This window comes from Gopherus evgoodei, chromosome 3, assembly GCF_007399415.2.
Source record: "Gopherus evgoodei ecotype Sinaloan lineage chromosome 3, rGopEvg1_v1.p, whole genome shotgun sequence".
NCBI classification, from domain to species: domain Eukaryota; kingdom Metazoa; phylum Chordata; order Testudines; family Testudinidae; genus Gopherus; species Gopherus evgoodei.
The window spans coordinates 177,953,314-177,978,807 of NC_044324.1; the positions used below are offsets into that span (position 1 = coordinate 177,953,314).

The window sequence follows — 25,494 nt, forward strand, 5'->3', positions numbered from 1 at the left end:
GTTTGTTGCTTGTTCCCCTGAGCCATCTGGTACTGACCACTGTGAGAGACAGAATATTTGATGAGGTGGACTACTGCTCTAATCCAGGATGGCAATTCCTATGTTCTTAAAACGATAGGTTACTACAATGTGAAAGGTCTGTTTAAGGCTACGGAACTATTACATTAATAATAAGGACTTCCCTACATGGGAATTAAATCCTTAAGGTTTGCCTCCTGTGATTCATGTAGATCAGGTAAAAATTCTTTTGAGAACCCAGTGAATCCATGGGGCTGCGAAATGGTTTACTTTGAGGTCTTGATGCAGCACTTATTCACACAAGAAATCACACTGATTTGAATTAGGCTACTGACATGAGTAATGGCTGCAGAACTGAGGCCCAAAGACTATGCTGTAGTTAATTGTTGAAACTTTATTTACACCTCAGCTTCAGGTACACTGTGTGCACACACTGCAAACTGTTCTAATTGTATTTATCTTGGTTTAGAAATCCAGACACATACTCTGCAGAAAATCATTCCATTTATAATTCAGAAGTGGCCATCCGTAAACATTATATAGTTCAGATACTGGACCCTAGGTTAGCATCCTCATTGCATCTGTAGGCAGACTAGATGAACTGTATATTTTTCCATTTTACTCCTTACATCTTGTTGATCAATATAATAGTAGGTCATGCTTACTTCCCGCCCCCTCCATTCCAATAACTTCATCTGTGTGCCGAAATTATTACCTCTTCAGAAACTGAATGTTTTCCTATTTTTTAAGTATGGTGGAAACATAAGGATAACATGTGAATCCAGGGTATTCTTTTGTCTCTAGAACGTAGACTGATGTAAACAATGTCTTTTGCTTTAAAAAAAATTTTTTTTTTAAAAAGGTCATAGGGAAATAACAGTGTGTCATCCTGATGACTTAGTTTGAGAGAGATTCTAATAAAAACATTGACCCATGTAATTGATTTTAATGGCAGCTTTGTGCCATCTTCTGTTCTCTGGAAATGCGCCAGATGCCATCAGCAGAGCCTCGGGGGACTGAGGGGCATAGAGCAGCAGATGAGTGGTTTCTCTGAAGCCCAGAGTAACTTGGATAGATTAGTTTGGTTGATAAACACAGAGCACAGCAGGCTCCAAAGGCAACTGAGGGTACAACTGACCTTTTTGTTCTCTGTCAGGGTCTAAGGAAAAGTAGTGAGTACAGCAGGAACAGAAAGACCATCATTCCCCGCTGTGTTCCCAACATGGTGTGTCTGCACAAGTACATCATCTCTGAGGAGTCTGTATTTCTTGTGCTGCAGCATGCAGAAGGTTTGTCTGTGGTTTAAGTACATTGAAAAAAAAAATGAAGCTTTCAATGATAAATTTAAATGTCAAATTACATATGTATTTTTCTAAATAAAATATTTTCACTCTTAGAATAACAAAACTATACAAAGAACAGATTTTTTTCCCTTATTCCAATTCTGAATCTCATTCCTGTTTTGAATTTCCCCAAAAGCTGCTTCATTGTTTTGAGCTTTAGTAATACTGTACATTTCTAACCATTTATTTTCTACAGGACAGATACTGGTTTGGTTGAAACTGCAATCTATAGTATGTACAAGTCAACTCTAAGAGAGAAAATCTTTTTGCCACTTTTGTAATCTTTGGCAAGCAAATCTTTTTAATGTTATGTAGCTAAAATGAGAAGTATTCCCATAAGAATTTAATAATTGCCTTCTAAAAAACAAGAACATTTGCCTGTTCTTTAACATTACATAGTTATTCTGATCTGTGTTTTTAAGAAAATAGCCAGTGGTGTCATATAGGAGTTCAAAGCAGAGCCACAGAGTTGTGCCTTCAGACTATTTATAAAATTCCTGTTGTATGTTCAGGGAACAGGTGGCAAAAAATAATTACGTTTTGATTTTTTTTTCCTCTGGATTTAAATATTCCCTAATTTAATTACTCCTTTTTGTCTAGAATGAGTGCAGAATATAAATTTCAGTTCTGCTAATATATCTCTTCCTTTTTAAGGGATGCTGCTAATTCAACCAGAAAGGGGAAATGCAAGGCACAGAACTAGTTTATAGAGAAGATAAGTTTAGAGGAAATATTATTCCTTTTGTTTTAATTATTTGGAATTTGCCTATGCACATGCCAGTTTTTTCACATACAGGAAAACACACCAACAAAAGTTGACTCTGTAACGTGAAGAGTTCTTTGTTTCTGTAGTATGTTTTATTTATTTATTTTAAACTTGACTGTACAATGATGCATGAAAGAAGACCTTACATCAATAGGCTACAATGTAACTGTATGTGAATTCTCTACCTAAGAGACCATTCTGGGAATTTGAAAGCTATCAATTGACCTCTGACCTGAATGCATATTGGTAGTTTTGGACTGAATCTTTGGAGAAGCTTAGAAAATTTGTTGAGAATTAATTGGTGCCAATAGATTTCTGTTCCCCGGAGTCTGAAGGGGAAAGGGATGTGGAGAAAAAATATTGGGGCTGAGGGATGGGACTCAGTTAATAATTATAACTTCAGGTCCCTAGGATTTTTAATTCCCTTGAGAAAAAAGTTCCTTTGGTAGCACAGGATGAAGATAGGATGAGAAGAGGAAAAGGTATTTCAGGGAGAATTACTAGGGTGGGAAATAACCAAACATCCCAAAAAGAACTTTAAAGTACACAGCAAACTGCCACAGTCCAGGGCAACCTACTGGAAATGGTTACTACTTCCCAGTAAGGAATATTTTCCTTTGGCTCTGGTGAATGAAGAGGGGAAGGGAAGCAGAGATGTTTCATACCCCAGAGCTTTTGTATATAAGAGCAAAGAGGTGAGCTGAATGGATTGGACAGGACAGTTATTGTAAGAGGGAAAACTTTATATCTTGGCGAGTCAGGAGAGAATAACGAATCCAGTGAGAAGTTATTGTCCTGGCCTGCTCATTCTTGCCAAAACCAACCATAACAAGTGTTGGGTTCCCTCGGTAAAATTAATTTGTTTCAACTGCTGCTAAATCCCTACTTCGTATAAATTGTATAGGGCAAAGGGTTTTCTCTCAAATCCCCTTTGTATATTAGGAGTAATAGAGCAGCATATTGTCTAGAAGTGGGTATGTGATAAGCTCAGTCACTGCTCAGTTATTGATTCCTTATAAAAACTACTAATTATGAGAGATAGGTTAAGCTTATTTCAGTGAGCCAAACATAAAGGAAAAACAATTGCATTTAAAAAGTAGTATGCCCTCTTTAATAGAAGACATATTTGTATATGTGGAAAAAACATGCAAAAGAATGTATTGTAAATAAGCACTTATTCGTTCTTACCTAAATCTCAACTATACAAAGTAGCACAAACACTCTCACAGCTTGAAATCATCCTAAACCACCTCCTTCAGGGTGTTCTGTCTATCCTTGAGTGATGTACTCGAGTGATACTGAAGAGGAACTGTGCCACCCCATATTCAAAGCAAGGTGGTTAAAGTTCCTGGATGTCTGTGCTTCCATCATCCAAACTCCAAATGACCCTGACTTAATGTTGTGGTTGTTGATTTATTTATATTCTGATAGTGTCTAGGTGCCTCAACTGTTCTTTTGTACCAAATGCTGTGTACACACATTATAAGAAACAGCCCTTGACCCTGAAAGTTTATAGTATAAATAGACAAGACAAAGAGTGATAGAAAGGAAGTGATGTTTCCATTTAAAGAGGGGGACCTGAGGTACAGAGTGATATGGTGACTTGTCCAAGGCTATACACAGGAAATATCATAGATCCAGGATATGAACACAGATCTCCAGAGTCCCTGTCCAGTGCCTTATTTAGAAGACCATCCTTCTTCCCTGACCTTTGTCAGTTAATGAAGTTTTAAAAAAAAATTGTCATTGGGTTTCTAGTATACATGGCGATTCTCTGACATCAGCCCTTGAGGTTCCCCAGCTCATCTGGATTCCCACGCCAAAGATCACTTACCATCTCTGTCTTAGTAAAGCATAGCTGTAACACCTTGAGCACAAGAATAGTTGGAATCCTGACTGTCCTGATACCCAATCTAAGAGGCTTTTTTAAATTTTGCCAAGAAAAAAAATGGGAAGGTGACCGACACCCAGGATGGGAATTTTGATACGGGCTGATGCAGTGGACAGTGGCTGACTCAGTAAGACTTTTTAAATTGTTGGACATTGTAGAAATAGAAACCATGAATGTAAAATGGGGTAAAGTTACACTGTATTTGTATGGGGAGTTTAGGCTTTGTCACCAAGAACATCATGGTGTTTTGATGACAGGAGAAACCTGTTGGTTAATAGCAGTCAGATTGCCAGAATCTTGTAAACGCCTAGGGTAGATAATCTTACCAAAATCCCTATAGAGGAGGTTTTTGTAAATTATGGCTACCTCACACTCATTCCTCTAAAAACCATCTTTCTCTGCTTTTCAGGTTCCCCATAGCAGTCAAAAGCCAAAACTTCCTAATTATTCAGAGCTCCAAGGTGTAATGATAGGGCTGAAAAGGCTGCTTAGTAACTTCGAGATACTAGCAGTACTGCTCCCAGTTAAAAACAAAAAAAGATAAACAGGCAGGGTATACTTTGCAGTCATCTTTGGGAATGGATAAAAACAGGGTCAGTGCCTGTTTCAGTGTAAATGCCTAAAACTGTGTGTCACTCCTGTATGTCTCCTTTGCATCCAAACTTCAAAAAGTTCTGTTTCATTAGAAAGGAGCATTGAGCGAATAAAACATTTGGTTTATATATTGCTCCATGGTGGCTTATAAAGCTTAGAGGCCAGTTGTACCATTTGGAAGTTCAAGGTTAAAAATGTTAATTTTAACTGGAAAACCATTTGGATTAAGGCCTGTTCAGAAGAGGTGGTAAAGTTGCATATGAAGGTAACTGCTTATTTGCGAAGGGCTTTGCTGTTGATTTTACACCCACTCCCTTTACTGCACATCTTATATCCGCTGTCAGGTTTAAAACTATTGGGTTTTAAACCGGACTCAGAAAACTTGACCCCCAAACATTCTTTGATTAAGAAGAAAACATTCTTGTTTTACCCAGAAGTGGTGATGCTGTCATTCCTCCAAACGCAGTTAATGGGGCTGGTGGATTCCCTTATAAACTCTTCCCATGGTCACAAAACGTAAGAGGGCTTTAGAGGGATGTGTTTGAGACAAGAAAGTCCACAAAGTTATCTGGTAGCTTTGTCAGAAAGTATTTGGCAAGATGTACTGTGGTGGAGAGCCAGTGTGATATTAACAAGGCCTCAGTTTTTTTTGGCACTACCAATGCCAGAAATTTTAGAAACAGATGCTTCAAAAACAGGCTGGGGGGCTTCCGTGGTACATCAGACTTTAAGTGGCTGTTGGAAACTGTCAAATCTCTTTAAGCATAAACAAGCTGGAGCTCCTATCAGTCTGGAGAGAACTCAAGAAACTTCAAATTGAAGAGGCTTTCAGGGTATGGGAACTAATGGACAACAATTCAGTGGTGGTCTGTCTTGCCAGACTAGGGACTTGCTGATCAGAATGGATTACATTACTAGCCCTAAAGAGTCTGTTGCCAGTCTCAAGAATGTAGTAGTGGCTGTTCTGTTCTTGTCCAAAGGCTGGTTTGAAATGATAGCTCTCTCTCAATTTTTGTCAGGTGGTGGGCACACAGGCTTCTTCTATGCTAGCAAACTTTGTACCAGTTATTCGTCACCACAGTTAGCAATGGTGAAGGTGGTAATATATGTAGGACTCTGTTTTTAACTACTGTACTGTCATGTTAGAGATTCTGGTGATAAACTCCTATGTACACTACAGCCTCCACTGCTGCTACTGTTATTATGCATTGGAGTTATTGCTTATGTTATGGTAGTGCCCAGAAGTGAGGTCCGAGTTACGTCGGGCACTGCACACACATAAATATGTATGTTTAATCATTTTATATATTATGAGGTTGACTAGTGGCTGCATCTCCTCTTTACAAGATCTGGATTTTATTTTTTCTGCCAGCAGTGCTGCTCACAAAACATGAGATACTTGATGTGGCTTGTGATCAAAGGAGCAGTAAGGAGAGATGTATTTTCAATAGGGTGGAATATCATGGTTTTCATAAATCAGGGCTGTGGTGGTTTGGTTTTGTTTTGGTTTTTTTTGTTAAACATATACCCTAGTCCAAAATTAATTATTTGGAGGAAGTTCTATGGCCAGTGCTGTAAAGGAGGTCAGACTAGATTATCACAATGGTCCTTATGAATCTTGAAACCATTTCCCTCTTTTTCCACTAAGATATAGAATTTGGGAAAGTTTTGAAGGGCTACTTGAGTAGATGTGTCTCAATACGTCTCTTCTCTCTCCCCTGTGTGGTCATGGTTATTTGGGAACCTAGATTGTTGTCTTAAACTTTATTTAGCAAAGCCCAAATCCAGTATGGCCACAATTTTTCAGCTATAATCAGGTTACACAGCCCTCCATTGCAGACTCTTGGGCCAACTTAGCAAAAGCTAAATGATTGTTTTGTTGGATACATCCGCTTAGTTTTTCAAGATGTGAACTTGCAATGTAATGTGGCTGCAGACTGGATGAGTCAAAATTCAACAGGACATTAATTCCTCTTGTAAACTGAAACTAAAGCATGGTTAGGAAACTGAATTTACTGGTCTGTCAGGTTTTCTTTCATCCTCATGATACTTATCCTAAAGTCTTTGTATCTTCTTATCTTTGTCACTACTTCAAAATAGCATTACACCCACCCCTACCCTACAGAAAACATTTAAAAGAAAATCTAAAAATTGTGGAACTAACAGGACTCCTGCTCAGTGTCACTGCCCAGCCACTTTGCTTTTGATTGCATTCAAAAATGATTGCATTCACTTTCTTGCACGCTGACTTTTACGATTCATCTCTTTGGGAGGCGCAGATCTAATCTTCTGTCTGTAACATGCCTATGCTGTCTCAGTGACTAATATGCTCTGTGCTATACATGCATTGTTCACATTTTTCTGCATACAAGTTCACTTTTAAAAATATGTTTCCATTGTAGCTAATGTTCTCCAGTGGCATAGGACTGGGGGTTAGGAGAGACAAGTCTATTCCTGGCTCTTTCACTGCCCTATGGGGTGTCATTGAGCAAGTCACTTCATCTGTGCCTCAGTTTCCACATTTGTACCACAGAGATTATACTAATCCTTTTATGTAAGGTGTTTTGAGATATGTGGAGGAAATGTGCTACTTCATATAAATAACTGAAAATTAATTGGAACAAGGACTAAAACTTGGGTATCCCACCTCCCTAATCATTGGGCTATGGAGTGATTCTCTTTCTCTCTGGACCAATGAATAGTTACCTACTTAGCCAAAGCGTAACAGTTTCAACAGATGAAATTTGAGAAAGAACTGCATCAAAGTAACCTGTAGCCCAGTGATCAGGGCATTCATCTTTTGACATTTCTGAATTAATTTTTTTTCCAGAATGAAACAATTTGCTGACATTGACATGAATTCACAAAATGTTTTGGTCAGCCGGATCTGCATTTTTTTGGCAGAAAAAAGTTTCAGTTGGAAAATGTCTCCTGTATATGACTCAAATATTATTTTTTGCCTTGGCACTAGTACTTGATTAAAGTAAAATTTACTTGGAATGCACTCTATTTCAGTTCATATTGTAGTGGTTCCTGGTAGCAACCGGTATGGCTGGATTTCCACTTCTGTTCTGAGATCCCACTTTTCAGGTGCGCTTAACTTTCTTAAATTCCTTCTGGAATGCTCAGCCATGGTTTGTGTGGATTTTTGTATTAGGTAAATATTTTTAAGAAAAAAGAAAAGGGACTTCTCCTATCCCAACTGAAGTGATTAGGCCTTATGTAGTTAAAAAAATGCCCAGCACTTGCTAGAAATGTCAAAAGTTAAATTACTTCACTCTCTTTTTTAAGGAACTAGATTGCAAGTCAGAGTCACGTTGAAGAGTTCTGCTGCAATATTAACTCTTCCACATTGCACATAGGAAACACTTCATATTTTCCATGCCACAAATACATTTTAGTATATTAGCGGTGATGTACTGGGGGTGGGCAAACTTTTTGGCCTGAGGGCCACATCTGGGTGGGAAAATTGCATGCCGGGCCATGAATGTAGGGCTGGGGCAGGGCATTGGGGTGTGGGAGGGAGTGCAAGGTGAGAGAGGGGTGTGGCGTGCAGAAAGGGGCTCAGGGCAAGGGGTTGGGGCAGAGGAGGGGTACGGGGTGTACGAGGGGGCTCAGTGAAAGGAGTAGGGGTGTGGAGTGTGGGAGGGGGCTCAGGGAGGGGGCTCATGGCAGGGGGTTGGGGTGCAGGAGGGGCATGGGGTGCGACGGGGTTGGGGTGCAGGAGGGATGTGGGGTGTAGCAAGGGGCTCAGGGCAGGGGATTGGGGTGTGGCGGGGGTTGACATGTAGGCAGGGTGTGGTGGGGGCTCAGGGCAGGGGGTTGGGATGCAGGGTACAGAGGTGTTCGGGGTGCGGCACCCCTGACCTGGTGCAGCTCCGGAGTGGCAGTGGCACGCACTGGGGCTAGGACAGGCAGGCTCCGTGCCTGCCTGCCCTGGCCCCGCGCCACTTCTGGAAGCGGCTAGCACTGTGGGCCCTGGGGGGAGGGAGGGGCAGAGGGCTCTGCATGCTGCCCTTGCCTATGGGTACCTCCCCCACGAAGCTCCCATTGGCTGCAGTTCCCCGTTCCCAGCCAATGGGAGCTGTGGGGGATGGTTCCCAAAGGTGAGAGCAGCACATGGAGCCCTCTGTCCTCCCTCTCCTGGGAGCCACAGGGACGTGGTGCTGGCTGCTTCTGGGAGCAGCGCGGGGCCCACAGCGCCATGGGGGTGGCAATCCCATGGACTGTAGTTTGCCCACCCCGATCTATACTATAAAATGTATAGAATGACTGGCAACTTTGTGGTAGAAAGATTAGATTTAGGAAACTTGGTTGCATTGATGCTAGTTTTCTTGTGATTCTATTGAAGATGAATAAACTTCAGTTTTGCGGTGATACTTTTCACAGTTAATTAGTATGTTAGACAATATTTGACAAAGTGACTGAAGCCTGCTTGCATGGACTGACTTCTGTAATTTTAGTTTTTATAGATTCCTGATACAATATTAGCATGGTTTGCTAATGGGTTTTCTTGATCTTACACAACACATGGTGGGAGGAGGAGGAGATGATTTATGTGTCACTCATAAAAACATAATTATATACCCAGAAACAAATATCGCTCTTGTTTGACCCTGGATTGGGCATTTTCAGAAGGGAATAAAATTGTTGTTTTTCAGTATTGAAAAAAATTATTGAACAGCATTTATTTACGTATTTGCACTTGACCAGGAGGCCAGTCTTGAAATACTTATACATAAACAGCTATATGTATGAATTCGGACATTTAATTAAATGGTTTTTCATTTAGTTGCACTTACCTGTAAATCAGAAAGCAATAAGCAACAGTTTTTCATCGTTTCCTACTACAAGTAATTATTGAATCATAAACTTTTTTCTCTAAGCTTTTAAAGGAGGAAGGTTTATAATAGGAATAATTATTGAAGGGAAGGCAGTATGGCCATTTAAACTGTTTTCACTAGTGTCAGAATAATGTACATTTGATTTTTTTTTTTTTGTCTTAACCAGGATAATTGGAAGCTGGCCTATTGACCATCTTTAGATGCTTACCAGGACTAAGAGAATTGTATTCTCTGTTAAAAAGCATCAAAAATAAAAACCTTTTAAAAGAAACTGCATGTGCTGTTTTCTTTTTAAACCATTATATAGTGAGTTGAGTGTCTTTTACATTGATAGGGTCAAACGTCTATGAAACATAAAAAAAACAATAATGTCCTGGGTCACCTTACTAGCAGAAATACCTAGGGAGATGTAGATGCCCAGGGTCCCCATGCCACCTTTGGTTCTCTGATAGTACATCTCCTATGCCCCAACCACATCTCTCTTAGACAGGGGGTTTCTTCCAGCCTCAATGGTGTATAAAAGCTAAGCCTGCATTCTGCCACCTTTTAAGTGTCAGTGGACTGCTGCTCTCATATGGAAGCTCCATTACAGTCCACTTATGTGCAAGAAGTTCCCAGGTCTATATTTATGGATGGATTAGGGGAGTGTTATCAAATGAAGTGTATTAATTGGTAGAGGCAAGCCATGACTATTTCCATTATATATAAATGAATGAGCTCGGCAAAATTATTTTGCCAAATTTTTAGCATTTAAAAAACATGATTTCAACAAAACTTAACAAAAAATAAATTATTTTTGAAATTTTCAGTCAGAATTGTGGAATAAAAATCCCACTTTCATTTTTGCTCCCTCTTTTTTTCCAATTGGGGAAAAAAGTCAAAAGGGACAGGTGAAGAAGGGAGAGTGGTTCCCCAACCCCACATTCGCCCCCCTTCCCTCTACTACTGCTAAAGTGAGAGAGAAATGGTGGCAGTGCTGAACTCAGAACTGAAAATTTGAAACTATATTTTTTAACAAACTGTTTAAAACATTTTTGTTTTGAATTCTTTGTGTGAGGGGGAGGGGTAAATTGTGGACAAAGCATCAAACTTTAGCAACCCTCCCAAAATTTGACCAGCTCTAAAACTTGTATGGAATACAATAAAATGAGATAACATTCCATATAACTCATTTAAATACAGATATGTATTCACAGTAACCATGAACATCTTAAAATTGGGATCTAAAATTATGATATAATCAATGATTGATTCTCAGTGTTTTCTATATCGGGACACTCTCCAGGTTTTCCTTCCCATGTAGCTGGGACAGTCGCATTTAATTATATGGGAATGTCAAGGTAATGACACCCTCACACCTGTTTACATCTTGTAGGTTAAGGGCATGTATGTGAATAGATCCAAATTGTCCTCCTTACCATCAGTTTCCAAACTGTTAGACTTTTCTGTTAATATTTTTTTATTTGATACACTTAGCTTCATCATAGCTAGTGAAGATCTTGTTAGATCACATGTACTTTCAGGAATTTCAGTAAACTCTGTTATTTTGAAAGGGAACTGCTTGAATTCTCATTTCTCCCCCTGGAAAGTTTTCTAGGACCTCCCTCTGCCTGCTTGAGGTCAATTTCTTAGATCAAATTGGAGAGAGTCCAGCAGACTAGGGGCTGCGGCACATGACTTATGAGGACAGGCCGAGGGAACTGGTCTTATTTAGTCTGCAGAAGAGAATGAGGGAGGATTTGATAGCAGCCTTCAACTACCTGAAGGGGGATTCCAAAGAGGATGGAACTAGGCTGTTTTCAGTGGGGGCAGATGACAGAACAAGGAGCTATGGTCTCAAGTTGCAGTGTGGGAGGTCTAGGTTGGATATTAGGAAAAACTATTTCACTAGGAGGGTGATGAAGCACTGGAATGGGTTACCTAGGGAGGTGGTAGAATCTCCATCCTTAGAGGTTTTTAAGGCCCAGCTTTACAAACCTCTGGCTGGAGTGATTTAGTTAGGATTGGTCCTGCTTTGAGCAGGGGATTGGACTAGATGACCTCCTGAGGTCTTTTCCAATGATAATCTTCTATGATTCTATTATTCTAGTATCATCTAATTTCATTTTGTGCAATCTTCTGCTTTGTACCCATGATCTGTAATTGTTTATAACAAGCATTGATAGAATTTTCAAGCTTTTGAAGAGTAACAGTCCAATTGTATTATTTCCAAAGCTTATCTGCAGCCAAGTACTGTAACTTTCTTGGACTTCTCAGAGATGAGAGAACTGGGCTTGGGTTGGGACAGAGACAGATGCTCTGTCTTATTTCTTCCTCTTTAGCCATAGATTCTGATATTTGTTACTGAAGTGTATTGATTAAAATCCACCTGCCTCCCCCAGCAAAAAAAATGGCATAATATAGCAAGGTATCAGGGAAGAAATCTTAACTTGGCAAGAAATCCTGATTTAACAGACCAATAAAATATCTTCAAAAAGCAAGAGAAGAAATATCTGTATCTGTATCCTACTATTAGGGAGCGGAGGAGCACTAATATCCACAAAACGGAAGAGGGGGGGAAACCTAGAACTTGATAATGATTCCTCCTTTATTCCATCCCTCCTTTTTTCCTCCCCTGATGTCACATAGAAGATTGGAGCTGTGATTCAGAATCATCTCAGGAAATGCAGAATGTTTGTGAGGAACCTTATTTTCTCTGATTCTTGATGTGTCCGGAAGAGCAGTTGTAATCCTGAAACAACTTGGTTAGAGACAGCTCTGTAGGATTTTAAACATTCTTTCTATTTTAATAATCTAAGATGATGCTACTAACATGAATGTATTAATACATTTGTTTGAACTATGAATTAAGTTGACAGGGTCCCTCTAGCTATTCTCTATTGAAATAGCAGTTATAACCTCCTCTAATTGGCATAAGGAAGTAATTTACACTTGTGTATTTTATATCATAATGAAACAGTTTTTTAGTTCTGAGTTAAATTGTGATTTTTCTTTTTCTTCTTTTGCAGGAGGCAAACTGTGGTCTTACATCAGTAAATTCTTAAACAGAAGCCCCGAAGAAAGCTTTGAAATCCATGAACTCAAAAGTTCTACTAAAATTCACCTGCAGCTGCCAACCCCTAGCCCTACAGAAATCAGCAGTAGTGTTGACTCCAGAGGAAGCAGTGGGGAGAACGTGCTGAGAGTTATACCACTGAAGAGCAGTCTTACACCAAGTTCTCAAGATGAGAGTAGTAACCAGGAAGATGGTCAAGAAGGTTCTCCCAAATGGACAGATTCTGGGTCAAGTTCAGAAGAAGAATGCACTATTAGTTATTTAACATTATGCAATGAATATGGGCAAGAAAAAATTGATCCTGGCTCTTTAAATGAGGAACCTATGTTGAAACCAGAGGGAGAAGATCTTAAAACCAAAGAGTTAGGATGTTTACAGGCACATACTTTAGTTGGCAATGATAGCTTCAGCTCTCAGATCACCTCTCAGGAGCTAAAGTTTTTCACTGAAGATGCTGACCTGGAAATACTTAGTCCTATTAGGATATCAGACTCATTAAGTAAATCCAAGCACAGCCCTATGGAATTCTTCAGAATAGACAGTAAAGACAGCACCAGTGAACTTCTGGGGCTTGATTTTGGAGATAAATTGTATAGCTTAAAATCAGAATCTTTAAAGCCATTTTTTTCTGCACCAGATCATAACAGGAGTCTTGAAACCATGGAAAGCAAGGTGGGCTTTAGAGCCCAGGACACAATAAGCCGTGGTTCCAATGACTCTGTGCCGGTAATTTCTTTTAAGGATGCTGCTTTTGATGATGTAAGTAGTGCTGATGAAGGAAGGCCTGATCTTCTGATAAATTTACCTGGTGTATCCGAGAAACTGGAAGAAGCACCAATGGTTAGGCCCAAAAAGCTTACAAAGACTTATGTAAACATCTTGGAAAGCAAACTGTTAGAAACTCCTGATGTCTTGCAATTAAATAATAGTACAGAGCAATGCAAAACACTTGATCAAAAGTTGAATCATGTGGTGCCAGAATTGGGCCATTCTTCTAGCAAGGAATCGGAAGGACAATATGATGTCACTCAGGAAATTGTCGGGACACTATTTATGTCTGACATTGACCTGGCTAGTTCAGAAGATGTGGCTCAGTTTCAAGGACTCGGAGCAATTTCTTCCTCATCATTAAATGCAACAAGCACAGAAGAAAATTTCTTATTTATTTCTAACTCACTCTCAGGTGCTAAAGAGCATAGCTTAGATGGAGGCAATGTAAGAAATCAAGAAATGTTGCTATTTTCTAATCAAACGGAAGACTTTGGTAGAGAGAGAACAAACCCTGCTCTTTTACCAAAAGTTGAAAGCAAAGAGACAGTAGTGGAGGGCAAGAGTGAAATAGCACTAGAAGGAGAGAAGGAAATACATCACATTTTTCAGGACCTCGACAAAAGACTAGCACTAACCTCCAGATTTTACATCCCAGAGGGTTGCATTCAAAGATGGGCAGCTGAAATGGTTGTAGCCCTTGATGCTTTACATAGAGAAGGAATTGTGTGCCGCGATTTGAACCCAAACAACATCTTATTGAATGATAGAGGTCAGGAACTTTTGCAAATGCATTTCTTTTTATTCGCTGTTGCTTCCAATTAACTGGGTAGGCGTTTTATCTTGTAATTAGTATCTTCATTTCCTGTCTAGAGCTTCATTATCAGTGCAGCAAATTCACCCCCAGTAATAGCTTCTAGTACTTAATGATGCCATTATTCTTAATGATACTGTTTTTAGCTACAAAAGGAGTAATTACAGTTCACTTCTGTAGAAAATGGAAGGGAAAAATGTTTTGATTTCTCCTGTCGTTTTGTTTTTAGGACACATTCAGCTAACGTATTTTAGCAGGTGGAGTGAGGTTGAAGATTCCTGTGACAACGATGCCATGGAGAGAATGTACTGTGCCCCAGGTTAGAGCAATCACCTAAAATGTTTCACTTGGAAAACAGATTAGCAGGCTTCATTTTCTCATGGAGCCTACATAACATATTTCTCTTTGGGACCTCAAGTTCAAGCAATATTTGATAGGATTTTTTCCAATTATCTTAGAATCTGAAAGAGCTGATAACTATACCACTGTTCAACCGACCTGTAGTTTGATATGTTATGTAGCTCCTCTATAAAAGGTTATTGCACTAAACTTCTTGTTTTTTAGGAAACATTTTGTTTTCCTTAGGATATTTCCAGTTTCAGTGAGGGTATGCCTGATCCCTGAAAAGGGCAATTTAAGAAAAAAAAGCAGTTCAGACTGAATATGCCACAGAAAGATTTTAAAAATACAAACTTAACAAACATACAATAAGAGAAACATAAATCTTATAACAGCTTTAAATATAAAATTGTAACAAACATACAAATGTGTGAGGCATTTGTGATGAGCAAAATTGGAAATAATTTAGAGATTGGTATGTTTTCTCAGAACCATTTTTATTAAACCCAATGGGATAAAATGTGCATCTTAGTTTTTCTGGTAAATCCTGTGCTTCAAACTGAAAACTGCTAATTTTATTTAGTGGCCAAGTGGTAATTGGCTGAGATTTTTTCACTTGTGAGTTCTGTCCAGACATGAACAGTTTCGGGAAGTTTGAGCAAAATCTATTCAGCTGTTTGAGCTCTCTGTGAAAGGGGAAAACTTCCTTTAAAATTTAAAATGTCCTGTACACTTCCTGCTGAATTCACACACAGGTTGAACTTTGAAACTTGGCATGCAGGTGGTCCATAACTAAGGCATATACATAGTCAGTGACCACGCTCGATAAAGATTGGTTGAATAATAAAGTTATAAACAATTTAAAAGATGGCTTCAGAACTTAGCATTGAGAAGCACTTCACTCTGTGAGTTAGTCCCCCCCTAAAATCAAATGGAGTAAGGGGCTATGCAGTGTGAATAGATGGTAGAATATGGGCAATTGGCATCTGCTAAAACTTGAATTCGGACCCCCCCACTGTGACATTGCACTTTGTCTCTGCCCAACCAGACTTGCACAGAAGGTGCTGCTGGGCCAGCTTACAGGAGGAAGATTGTACATGTCTCTGAATCACAGCCAAATACTTCTTTGTATTTTCAAACAACGCAAAACACCTCACTACCTTAACCTCAGGAACAAGAAAATCTCCAGATCTCTGGTGCCAATTGGAGATGCTGTGGGAGGGAGCAAATGCCCCTCTCAAGGCTTCTGCATTGGTCAAAGTTCCATAGGCCACGGAGCTGGCAGGGGCCTTTCCTGACCGTTTTTAAGCACTGCTTGCATGTTAAATCAGTTTGACTACTGCCAGAGGAGCCTGAAACATTGTTCTGGCTGCATGGTTCCAATGCTGCTGAAATTTGACCTGGCCAGAAGAAGGCACACTTTGCGATGGCTGGACCAAATTTCAGTGAGTGGCATTGCGACCAGGTGCACAGAGTCACATTACTACTCAAATTTGGCCTGGCTGCTCCTCCATCCAGATGGAGGGGCAGTCAGGCGAAATGATGTTGTTGAGAGGAAACATAAGGAGTCCTTTCCTGCGAGGCAGAGTGCAGGGGAGTCAGCCGAGAACTCGGCTTTTGGTGGCACTGGTTCATGCACTGTATGGGTAAGAGAGAGGGGAGACTCTGAGTATGTCTACGCTGCAATTAAACCCCCGCAGCTGGCCCATGTCTGCTGACTCTGGCTCACAGGGCTTGAACAGTGGGGCTGTAAAATTGCAGTGTAAATATTTAGGTTCAGACTAAAGCTTGAGCTCTGGGACCCCAGTAGGGAGAGGATCCCAGAGCTCCCACCTGAGCCCAAATGGCTGCACCGCAATTTTACAGCCCTGCGGCCTAAGCTTGGCAAGCTCAAGTCAGCTGACACAGGTTAGCCGCAGGTGCTTAACATACTCTTTCTGAAGACATACCGTCTCTGGCTGACAGAGACCTGGGGTCTGTGCAGGGAAAGGACAAGTGGGGTACCTGCTGGGGGGAGCGGGAGTGGAATTTGCCCCAGCAAGAAATACCTGAACTGGTGCCACTGCTGCAGATCTCCTCATTTTAGAGTTCCAGCAATTTCTGTCCCTTTTTTAAAGATGAAAAACACTTTCTGTTGTCACAGTGCATCCATCACAGTGCAAACAATGTGCTGCTGCCTTGGTAGCCCAGCCTTGCAGGAAGCTTTCTTCAAGAGAACAATAGTGATAGCAAAGATCGAAACTCATCCTTTCCCATGACCTTGCCTTAATGAGGTGTGAACTTCAAAGCCTAACTATCCATTTTAATAACTATGCTATTGGAGGCCTTCTCTGCCCCTATAAGCTCTAAACAACCAGGTGTTAACCGAGCAGTTGAAATAACATTTAAAAATCACAAAATGCAAGAGTTAAAGCTTCCTGCACTATCATTTACTCTGCTTCAGTGCACGTTGGTAGTATTGATCTGGAGTTTTTTGGCTAAGCATCCAGTCCTGCAATTTGGACCTTTGCATTTGTGGAGCCTCACTGGAACAGTGCATGGGTGCAAGTGTGTGTCTGCACATATCTATCCAGTGATAGGATAGGGGTCTCCATGTGTAAATATTATATATGTGCAAGTACTGAGTTAATGTTGCTGTAGGATTCTTAGCTTCCACACTTCCTGGTTATTAATATTTTCTGTGCAAAATGTAACAATGCATTAATGTATTGGTTTGGAAATTAATATTGCATATATTGTAAATGTTTGCAGTAACTTAACAAGAGAGAGTTGCTTTGAGTGGAGGAACACTTTATTTTGAGTAGTAGCCTCATAGTTGTACCTGGAAATAACCAATGTCACTCAGTTCAAACTTGGTCCTGAGAGTTCCCACTGTCTAATCATACTCCAAACTACTTGCTCATCATTAGACAGCTAATTTCAGTCTACTTCCTTCAGGTCCAGGAACACTCCAAGATTATGGCTGCTTGAGCGATCATCATTCTGTTGAGGACCCACTTCTCTGCTCTATCAGGACAGCATGTTCCCCCTTCTTTGGATAGTCTATTTTAAAATACTACTTGCACTCCACTACATTGTGAGAAACTATTCTTTTAAGTTACTTGCTTCAGTGACACATTGCAATCTAAGGAGAGATCTTCTATCAAAACATGGCCATCAAGATTCTATTATAGATACTATACAAATTACTTATTCTTGATGCAATTCTTCATTTGTATTAATTTTGGACACAGTTTCATCAACAGAAATGGCAGAAAATGGATCTGAAAGTTTAACATGTAGCAGGATATCAACAACTTAAAATCAGACTGCTATGTGAAAAGTCTAAAAAATTTTCAACTCGTGTGGCTACAAGTAACACTGGAGATGAGAGAGAATCTCTGTTGATTCAGTAGGTTTACTTTGATTATTTCCACATCTATAGTCAGCTAATTTCCCTGATTGTGTGAGTCTTTCACAATAGTCATAGAATCATAGAAATTTAGGACTGGAAGGGACCTCAAGAAGTCTTCTAGACCAGTGCCCTTCACTCATAGAAGAACTAAGTATTATCTAGACCAACCCTGACATGTGTTTTTCTAACTTGCTCCTTAAAATCTCTAATGACCGAGATTCCACAACCTCCCTAGTCCATTTATTCCAGTGCTCAATTACCCTGACAGTTACGAAGTTTTTCCTAATGTTCAACCTAAATCGCCTTGCTGCAATTTAAGCCCATTGTTTCTTGTCCTATCTTCAGAGGTTTAAAGAATAACTTCTCTCCTTCCTCATTGTAACAACCTTTTATGTACTTGAAAAGTATTATCATGCCCCCCTCCCCCAGTCTTCTCTTCTCTACACTAAACAAACCCAATTTTTTCAGTCTTCCCTCATAGGTCATGTTTTCTAGACCTGTAATCATTTTTGCTGCTCTTCTCTGGATTTTTCTAATTTGTCCACATCTTTCCTAAAATGTGGTGCCCAGAATGGGACACAATACTCCAGTTGAGGCCTAATCAGCACGGAGTAGAGTAGAATTACTTCTTGTGTCTTGCTTACAACACTCCTGCCAATACATCCAAGAATGTTTGCTTTTTTTGCAACAGTGTTGTGCTGTTGACTCATATATTTATCTTGTGATCCATTAGGACCCCCAGATTCCTTTCCACAGTACTCTTTCCTAGGCGGTCATTTCCCATTTTGTATGTGTGCAACTGATGGTTCCTTCCTAAGTGAAATACTTTGCATTTGTCCTTATTGAATGTCATCCTACTTCTTTCAGACCATTTCTCCAGTTTGTTTTGATCATTGTAAATTTTAATCCTATCCTCCAAAGCACTTATGACCACTCCCAACCTGGTATCATCCATAACTTTATAAGTGTACTCTCTATGCCGGTATCTAAATAATTTATGAAGTTATTGAACAGAACTGGACCCAGAACTGATCTCTATGGGACCCCACTCGATATGCCCTTCCAGCTTGACTGTGAACCACTCATAACTACTCTCTAGGAATGGTTTTCCAACTAGTTATGCAACCATTTTATAGTAGCTCCATCTAGGTTGTATTTCCATAGTTTGTTTATGAGATAGTCATGCGAGACAGTAACAAAAGCTTTACTAAAGTTAAAATATACCACATCTACCGCTCTCTCCCTCTCCGCATCCACAAGGCTTGTTACCCTGTCAAAGAAAGCTATTAGCTTGATTTGACAGGTTTTGTTCTTGACAAATCCATGTTGACTGTTACTTACCACCTTATATTCTTCTAAGTGTTTGCAAATTGATTGCTTCATTATTTGCTCCATTATCTTTCGGGGTACTGAAGTTAAGATGACTGGTCTGTAATTCCACAAGTTGTCGTTATTCCCCTTTTTATAGATGGGCACTATATTTGCCCTTTTCTTGTCCTCCATAATCTCTCCCATCTTCCATGACTTTTAGAAGATAATTGCTAATGGCTTAGATATCGCCTCAGTCAGCTCCTTGAGTATTCTAGAATGTATTTCATCAGGCCCTGGTGACTTGAAGACATCTAACTTTTCTAAGTAATTTTTAACTTGTTCTTTCCTATTTTAGCCTCTGATCCTACCTCGTTTTCACCGGCATTCACTATGTTATATGTCCAATTGCTACTAACCTTTTTGGTGAAAACTGAAACTAAAAGGTCATTTAGCACTTCTGCCATTTCCATATTTTCTGTTATTGTTTTTCCCCACTCATTGAGTAATGGGCCTAGCTGGTCACTGGTTTTCTTCCTCAATAGCATGGGGGAGAAGGAGAGTAATATTTAAAAAGAAGACATAGCAAATTGAATTGCATTGCTATGCAGGTTGTGAGAAAGCTAAAAAGATTTTTTTGATTGGCCTGATTTCCAGGCATGGTCTCTTTTTAAGCTTAACTTTTTATGTAGTGTCCAGTGTATCCATCACTGTAGTATCTGAAGGAAGAATTAGATTGTAAGAAGCTCTTTCTTTACCGATGTATGAGCATACCAGAATCTACCCACTGGAATGGCATTTTAGTATTAAAGTTCTCTTTTCAGTGGGACTCATTATGGGGGCAGTGGTCACTGCAGGATCAAGGCCTAAGAAATCACTCTAAAAACTGGGTATTGAACACCAGAGTATAGAACAGTATCTTTTTTTTATATAAAATATCAACAGTATTATAGAAACAGCCATCATAGCCTTTAGAGTATGAAAAAAAAGCAATTGTCATCTCACACAGTCACATTTCATCTCATCTCTTGATGGGTTTTAGTGAATGTATAAAATATATTGTTTTCCTGTCATTTGTTTAGATAGACAGATAGATAAAAATAAAAGGAAAGAGCTTCTTACTAATGGTAAAGCAGCAATAAAATGGAAAAACAAAGATTTTAAAAGTTCCACAGGATATCCTTGTGACAACATAGTCAACTTTATGTAAAATAGCAATATAATTTTATATTTTGCATACATTAAAACCCTCAGAAGAGAGAAATATTTTAGAAGGTACATTTCTCACAGTTGACCACCAGGTGGCATTGTACCATTAATGGATTTATGCTGTTGACTGGCTGGCACCCTCCCTTGCCTTACTTTCGATAAGATCTACAGAGTGAAGAAGAGCTTTGTTGTAATTATTTGCATAACAAGAACTGTACTCTCAAGCTTTGTGAGTTATAGTGCGTTCTCCCATGGTATACATGGTTAAAAGCCGAAAGTCCCTTAGCTCCTTGGGTAGATCTACTTTAATAAAGTTCAGACTGAAATAAATAATACAATAACAAAGCTATCTGCAGATACTTAAAAGTAGTGCCTATATTATGCTTTGATTAATAGCCAACCCAAATCTTTGCTGTCCGCCCATGATAAGTCAGATTTTCTTTCTTTGAACTATAAGGGAAATGACGATAACTCATTTGATAATTAATTCCTCATAAACTCAGCACCATTAAGAGTAAAAAATGTGGATTTGTTTTGGCCAAGATTAATGTACTATAAGTAATGAATGTGTTTAACTAACAAATTATAAGCCCACAGATGAGAATTTTCAGTGCATTAACTCTGAAGTGCATGATGTTTTCTTACGATCCCCCTTTTTACATTATTTTTTGTTTTCTAAATAGTTTTAAAATGTGCTAAGCTGCTGACATTTGAATAAAATGTAAAGTTGTCGCCAGATCATGATGAGAATGATTCACTTCTGTTTAAACAGCCCTTTGCTCTCAGTGCCCCCTGAGAACTCTTATCACATATTTGTCCACAAAAAAAAAAACCCAACTCCCCCCCCACAACCTATTATCTCCCCCACCCCCCTCAGCCCCACGCTTTATAATATAGCAGTGTAACTTTTTTATCTCTTGGTTAATGTGCCTTGGTATTTTGAGGGGGAAAAAATTCCAGTAACAGATTCAATTTACAAGGACAGAAACTTGAGCAAATGCCAAGCTAGCAGGGGGGCCATTATTCTGCTCTATAAATAAGTTTGAAAAAGAAACACACACACACACCCACACACCCCTGTGAATCAACATGTTTTGGTCAAAGTGAGGGGAAAGCAAGATAGATACATTTTTGAAATGCAAATGATCACCTTCTGTTATTTAAGTACAGTTTTTGCCCACTTGATGATCTTAGATTTGAAGAGTCATTACCATTTAAATAATGCAGTAATCATATTACACTCTTGGTAGGACATAGATAACCACAAGTTTATAAAACTAAAACTGGAACTTTTTAAAGGCCCTTGCCATTGTTTGTTTATATCTGTTAAAAAAGCCAAAACATGAAAGGCTGCAGCTGCAGCCATATCAGGAGCATCTGGAGCCAGACCTGATCAAGATTAGGTTTTGTTGATAAAGCAAAAACAAGTCATTTTGATATATTTTGTATCTCTGAATTCTAAAGCAAAGTGCAGCGGAAAAAATCTGCTGCTTTAACACATGTGAATGTGCATCTTGTATCCCACCCCCTGCAGGATGAACTGATTTACTTTAAATCAAGGCAACTTTAAATCATGATTTAAAGCGTTGATTTAAATCATCTATTTTAATCAACTTTTCCATTTGAACTTCATTTATTTTCTAAAGAAAGGTGCATTCTTCCTGGTTGATACAGCCATTAAAACATGTTGATTTACAGCTAAGTAGAGCCTTTACACTAGATTTGGTACACCTTTTTGCTACCTAGTCATCTCATATATGATGGTGTTTCCTGGAGTCAGAGGCCAGATCCCAGTGACTGTGATGACTTTGACAGTCTCTTGCACCAGTAGCACAGCCTCTGGGACCCCCCACAGGATCAAGCCCTTAATACAGTACATGACCTGTTGTGCCATATTAATAAAGCTTGACCCCTTCTTTGGTTCTTTCTTTATAAACTATAATTCAAAGTTTTTGATAGTCTCCTGGATTCAGCATATTTATCTTTTTATTTTAATGTTTTCAGAGATTTTGCCCTTACCATATTTTATAATGATTTCAGATTATTTTTGAAACAGGTTTATTTTTAAAAAGAAAAGCTTATTATTATAACGTAAAGAACAAAATAAAAATCTAATTTAAATTAAAAAATAAATAATTGATTTTTTTTTAATCCACCCTGCCATATTGTATATGTCAAACATCCAAATCCCCCTGCTAGTTAGAAGGGAAAAGTCCTGTCTAGTCCAGAGGGCTAGATTTGATGGCTGCAACATTGTAGACTGAAATGCGATGGGCTTTTCTGAAGAAATAAGAAAATCCAATACTAATTTTTCGCAACAGGATTGCAGTATGTAAATTTACGATTCACCTCAGATATCACCCCCACCATACAAGGATGGCATTTTTTTCATTGGTATATCACAGCTGTGAAATCTAGCCCTCTAATAATGCAATGAGAGAACAGATGAGTTATGAAGGCTCATTTCTCCCACCTGCACTTTTTTTTTTCCTAACAGTGAATCTTGAGTAAGCTGAGCGTATAGAAAGACCGACACATCGTTGGGAATTATGTAGTTAGATCTCCTTGCTGGCTTGAAAATCTCATCAGTTTCTCTTGTAGGATATGTGAAGGAGATATACAGTCCTAGTCACATACCCTCATGTTTTTGATGACTTCACAAGCCACTTGATGTAATCTAGACCTCATGTGCATGCTATATTCTTTGAATATGGATGCACACAAGTATATCAGTATATTTGGTTTGATCTAAACAAAGCCTACCAACATACAAGTTTTGTAGATAAAAATTTTAGTCCAATAAAGCACAAATTGCTTCACACCACAAGTTGATCTCCATGCTCCCAGATGTGAAATGGCAACTTCACTTTTGCTGTTAGACAGTTTCCCATAAGGAAGAAACATGCGGCTGATGGTTGGGAGAACACAATATTAATAAAAGTGAAAAATATCAGCAACATTGGTCTTTATGGCATGATGTTTATTTGCTGGACAAATATATCCCGCCCCACTTGTCCAATTACCTGAAGCCTTGTGTATATAACTTTCAATGTGAGGTTGCTGATATTCATTAAATACTACCGTTCTGTATTGTAGCAATTTCATTTGGAGTAAATTGTTTCAGAAATGAAATTAAAATATCATTGACCCCTAGAAATCAAAGGGAGGTTGGTCTAATGGTTATTGTGAGAGACTAAACTCCATGGATTCTATTTCTGACTTTGCTATTGACTTGCTCTGTGAACTTTTATGTACTGTTGTGGTCCTAAATGTAAAGGAGAAAGTAGAAATGGAGGATAAAGACATTCTGAGCGGTGAAGACTAACTTGAATGTAAGAAACATTGATTTTAAGAAACAAGGTTTGTGAAGAGTTACTTTAAAATAATTTAGACCAACTGAATGCAGAGGTAGGTTCTGGAATGTCAGAGAAAATATTGATTTATTGTGAAGTAGGAAATAAAATACTGTTCTTAAAGACACCAAAGTTCCAGAAAGAAAACAGATCAACTCCAAAATCCCATGCACACAGGGGAGAGGAATTGTTGAAAGGAATGGATTTGCAGAGATTATTAAACATTTTCCAGAAATAACTTGTTCTTAAGGCATATTTTAAAGTAGCTCTTTTCAGACAACGTATGTTCTTGCACTGCACTCTTGCAGAAGCAATACTTTAAGCAGCAAGACATTTAGAATGCTGTTTGACTTGTGAAAATCAGTCATTTGCTTTATAATTATTCTAATTTGCCTGCAACAAAATCCAGTTAATAGTTCCAGGAGAAATGTAGTTCCCAAAGGAGACATTTGTATTAGGTTGGGCATAAGACTTGAAATTAATAAAGAAGATTGCTTTGTAATGTAAGTGGAAGTAGCTGAAGGGGTAAAGATCATGTTGGGTGTGAGGTTTATCTTCTTTTTGATAATACAGTGGTAAAAAGTCTTGGTGTCCTATGTCACCTGACTTTTAGAGGAAGTTTTAATTCCATTTTGAGTTGTTAACAGGAAGAAAAAACATAATCCCATCTATTACAATTAACCTTCTTCCTTAAGTGAATGAGGAAATTGCTTCTAAAGAGGAACACAGATACCTGTATACTTTTAAATATCTAAATATGTAGGTTCCTATTTTTGTACCCAAATCTTGTTAGATGTTCGTTTGACTTGCCTCGCTAATTTAATGTTTAAAGACCATGATATACCTTTGATATGTAACTATCAATGGTCTGTGTTTTATAAATTGCAAGGACTTCAGCAGAGCATTATGACCAAATCACTTATGTGATGTGGTATTTAGTTACTGTATCTTACGAGATCTTGGCTGATCCAATCTGTGTGGAGTAAATTGGCTTTGGTTCCTTTTATTTGGTTCTTTGCAAATGTTTCTTTACATTTATAATACTAAACTAAAATACAAAGCTTTTAAATTAGGAAAAATAAGGCAAATAGATTTTCTGGGCTATACATGGCAGCAGAGAATGGTAAACACCATGTCTATAATTTTCAGAGGATTATGCTTGTCGGTCCCCCACTTCCCCCCCAATCAGTCCTCCTTAATGGTTTTGGCTGAGTACGGCAGTGGCACAGAGCTTGGGAGAAACCGCTCAGTACAAAACTCTAGAGCTTCTAAATATTAGGTTAAGCAATACCTCTACTTACTTTCAGAAATCAACTTATTTTCATGTGTACTAACTTCAGGACTTATGTCTGAACTAATTCAAATGTCTGTTTTGGGAATTAGTTTCTCCTGGAAAACTTGACTGAACTTTGTTCCAGGTGAACTGAAAGATAAGGCCTAAATTGCATAGTGGCTGCAAATCCACTAGACTGCTTCTGAACCAGGTATCTTTCATTCCAAAAATCTTGCAGTGCACTGCTCAACAGATCTTATGGTCAGCCCCAGATCAGGTAAGTTTGGGAGGAAAAAAATGTCCTGTGCCTTTTTATATAAAACTTTTTGAGATCTTTTAGCATGAACAGTGGTATTTCAATGTAAGTATTGTACCATTATTGTATGCATTTTATAAAGACAACAGGCAAAGTGTGTCTTGGTTACAATATTAATAACTGCGTAAAAGATTTGGTTCCAAAATAGATTAGTCTGGGCTCCCCTTTCTACTCTAGAACTGGCTTGCTGTTTGCAAAATAAATTGAAA

The 25,494-nt window shown here is 38.8% G+C and overlaps 1 protein-coding gene across 5 annotated transcripts in view; it reads left to right on the forward strand.

Moving 5' to 3' along the window:
• The window catches only part of RPS6KC1 (ribosomal protein S6 kinase C1), a 113,760-nt gene that overhangs the window by 76,955 nt on the left and 11,311 nt on the right, over positions 1 to 25,494 (forward strand). For all 5 annotated transcript variants that reach the window (XM_030557518.1, XM_030557517.1, XM_030557519.1 and 2 more), the window contains 3 exons: positions 1,175 to 1,307; positions 12,465 to 14,051; positions 14,323 to 14,412. In XM_030557518.1, coding sequence (XP_030413378.1) covers positions 1,175 to 1,307; positions 12,465 to 14,051; positions 14,323 to 14,412 — 1,810 coding nt within the window. The remainder of the gene's footprint in view (positions 1 to 1,174; positions 1,308 to 12,464; positions 14,052 to 14,322; positions 14,413 to 25,494) is intronic.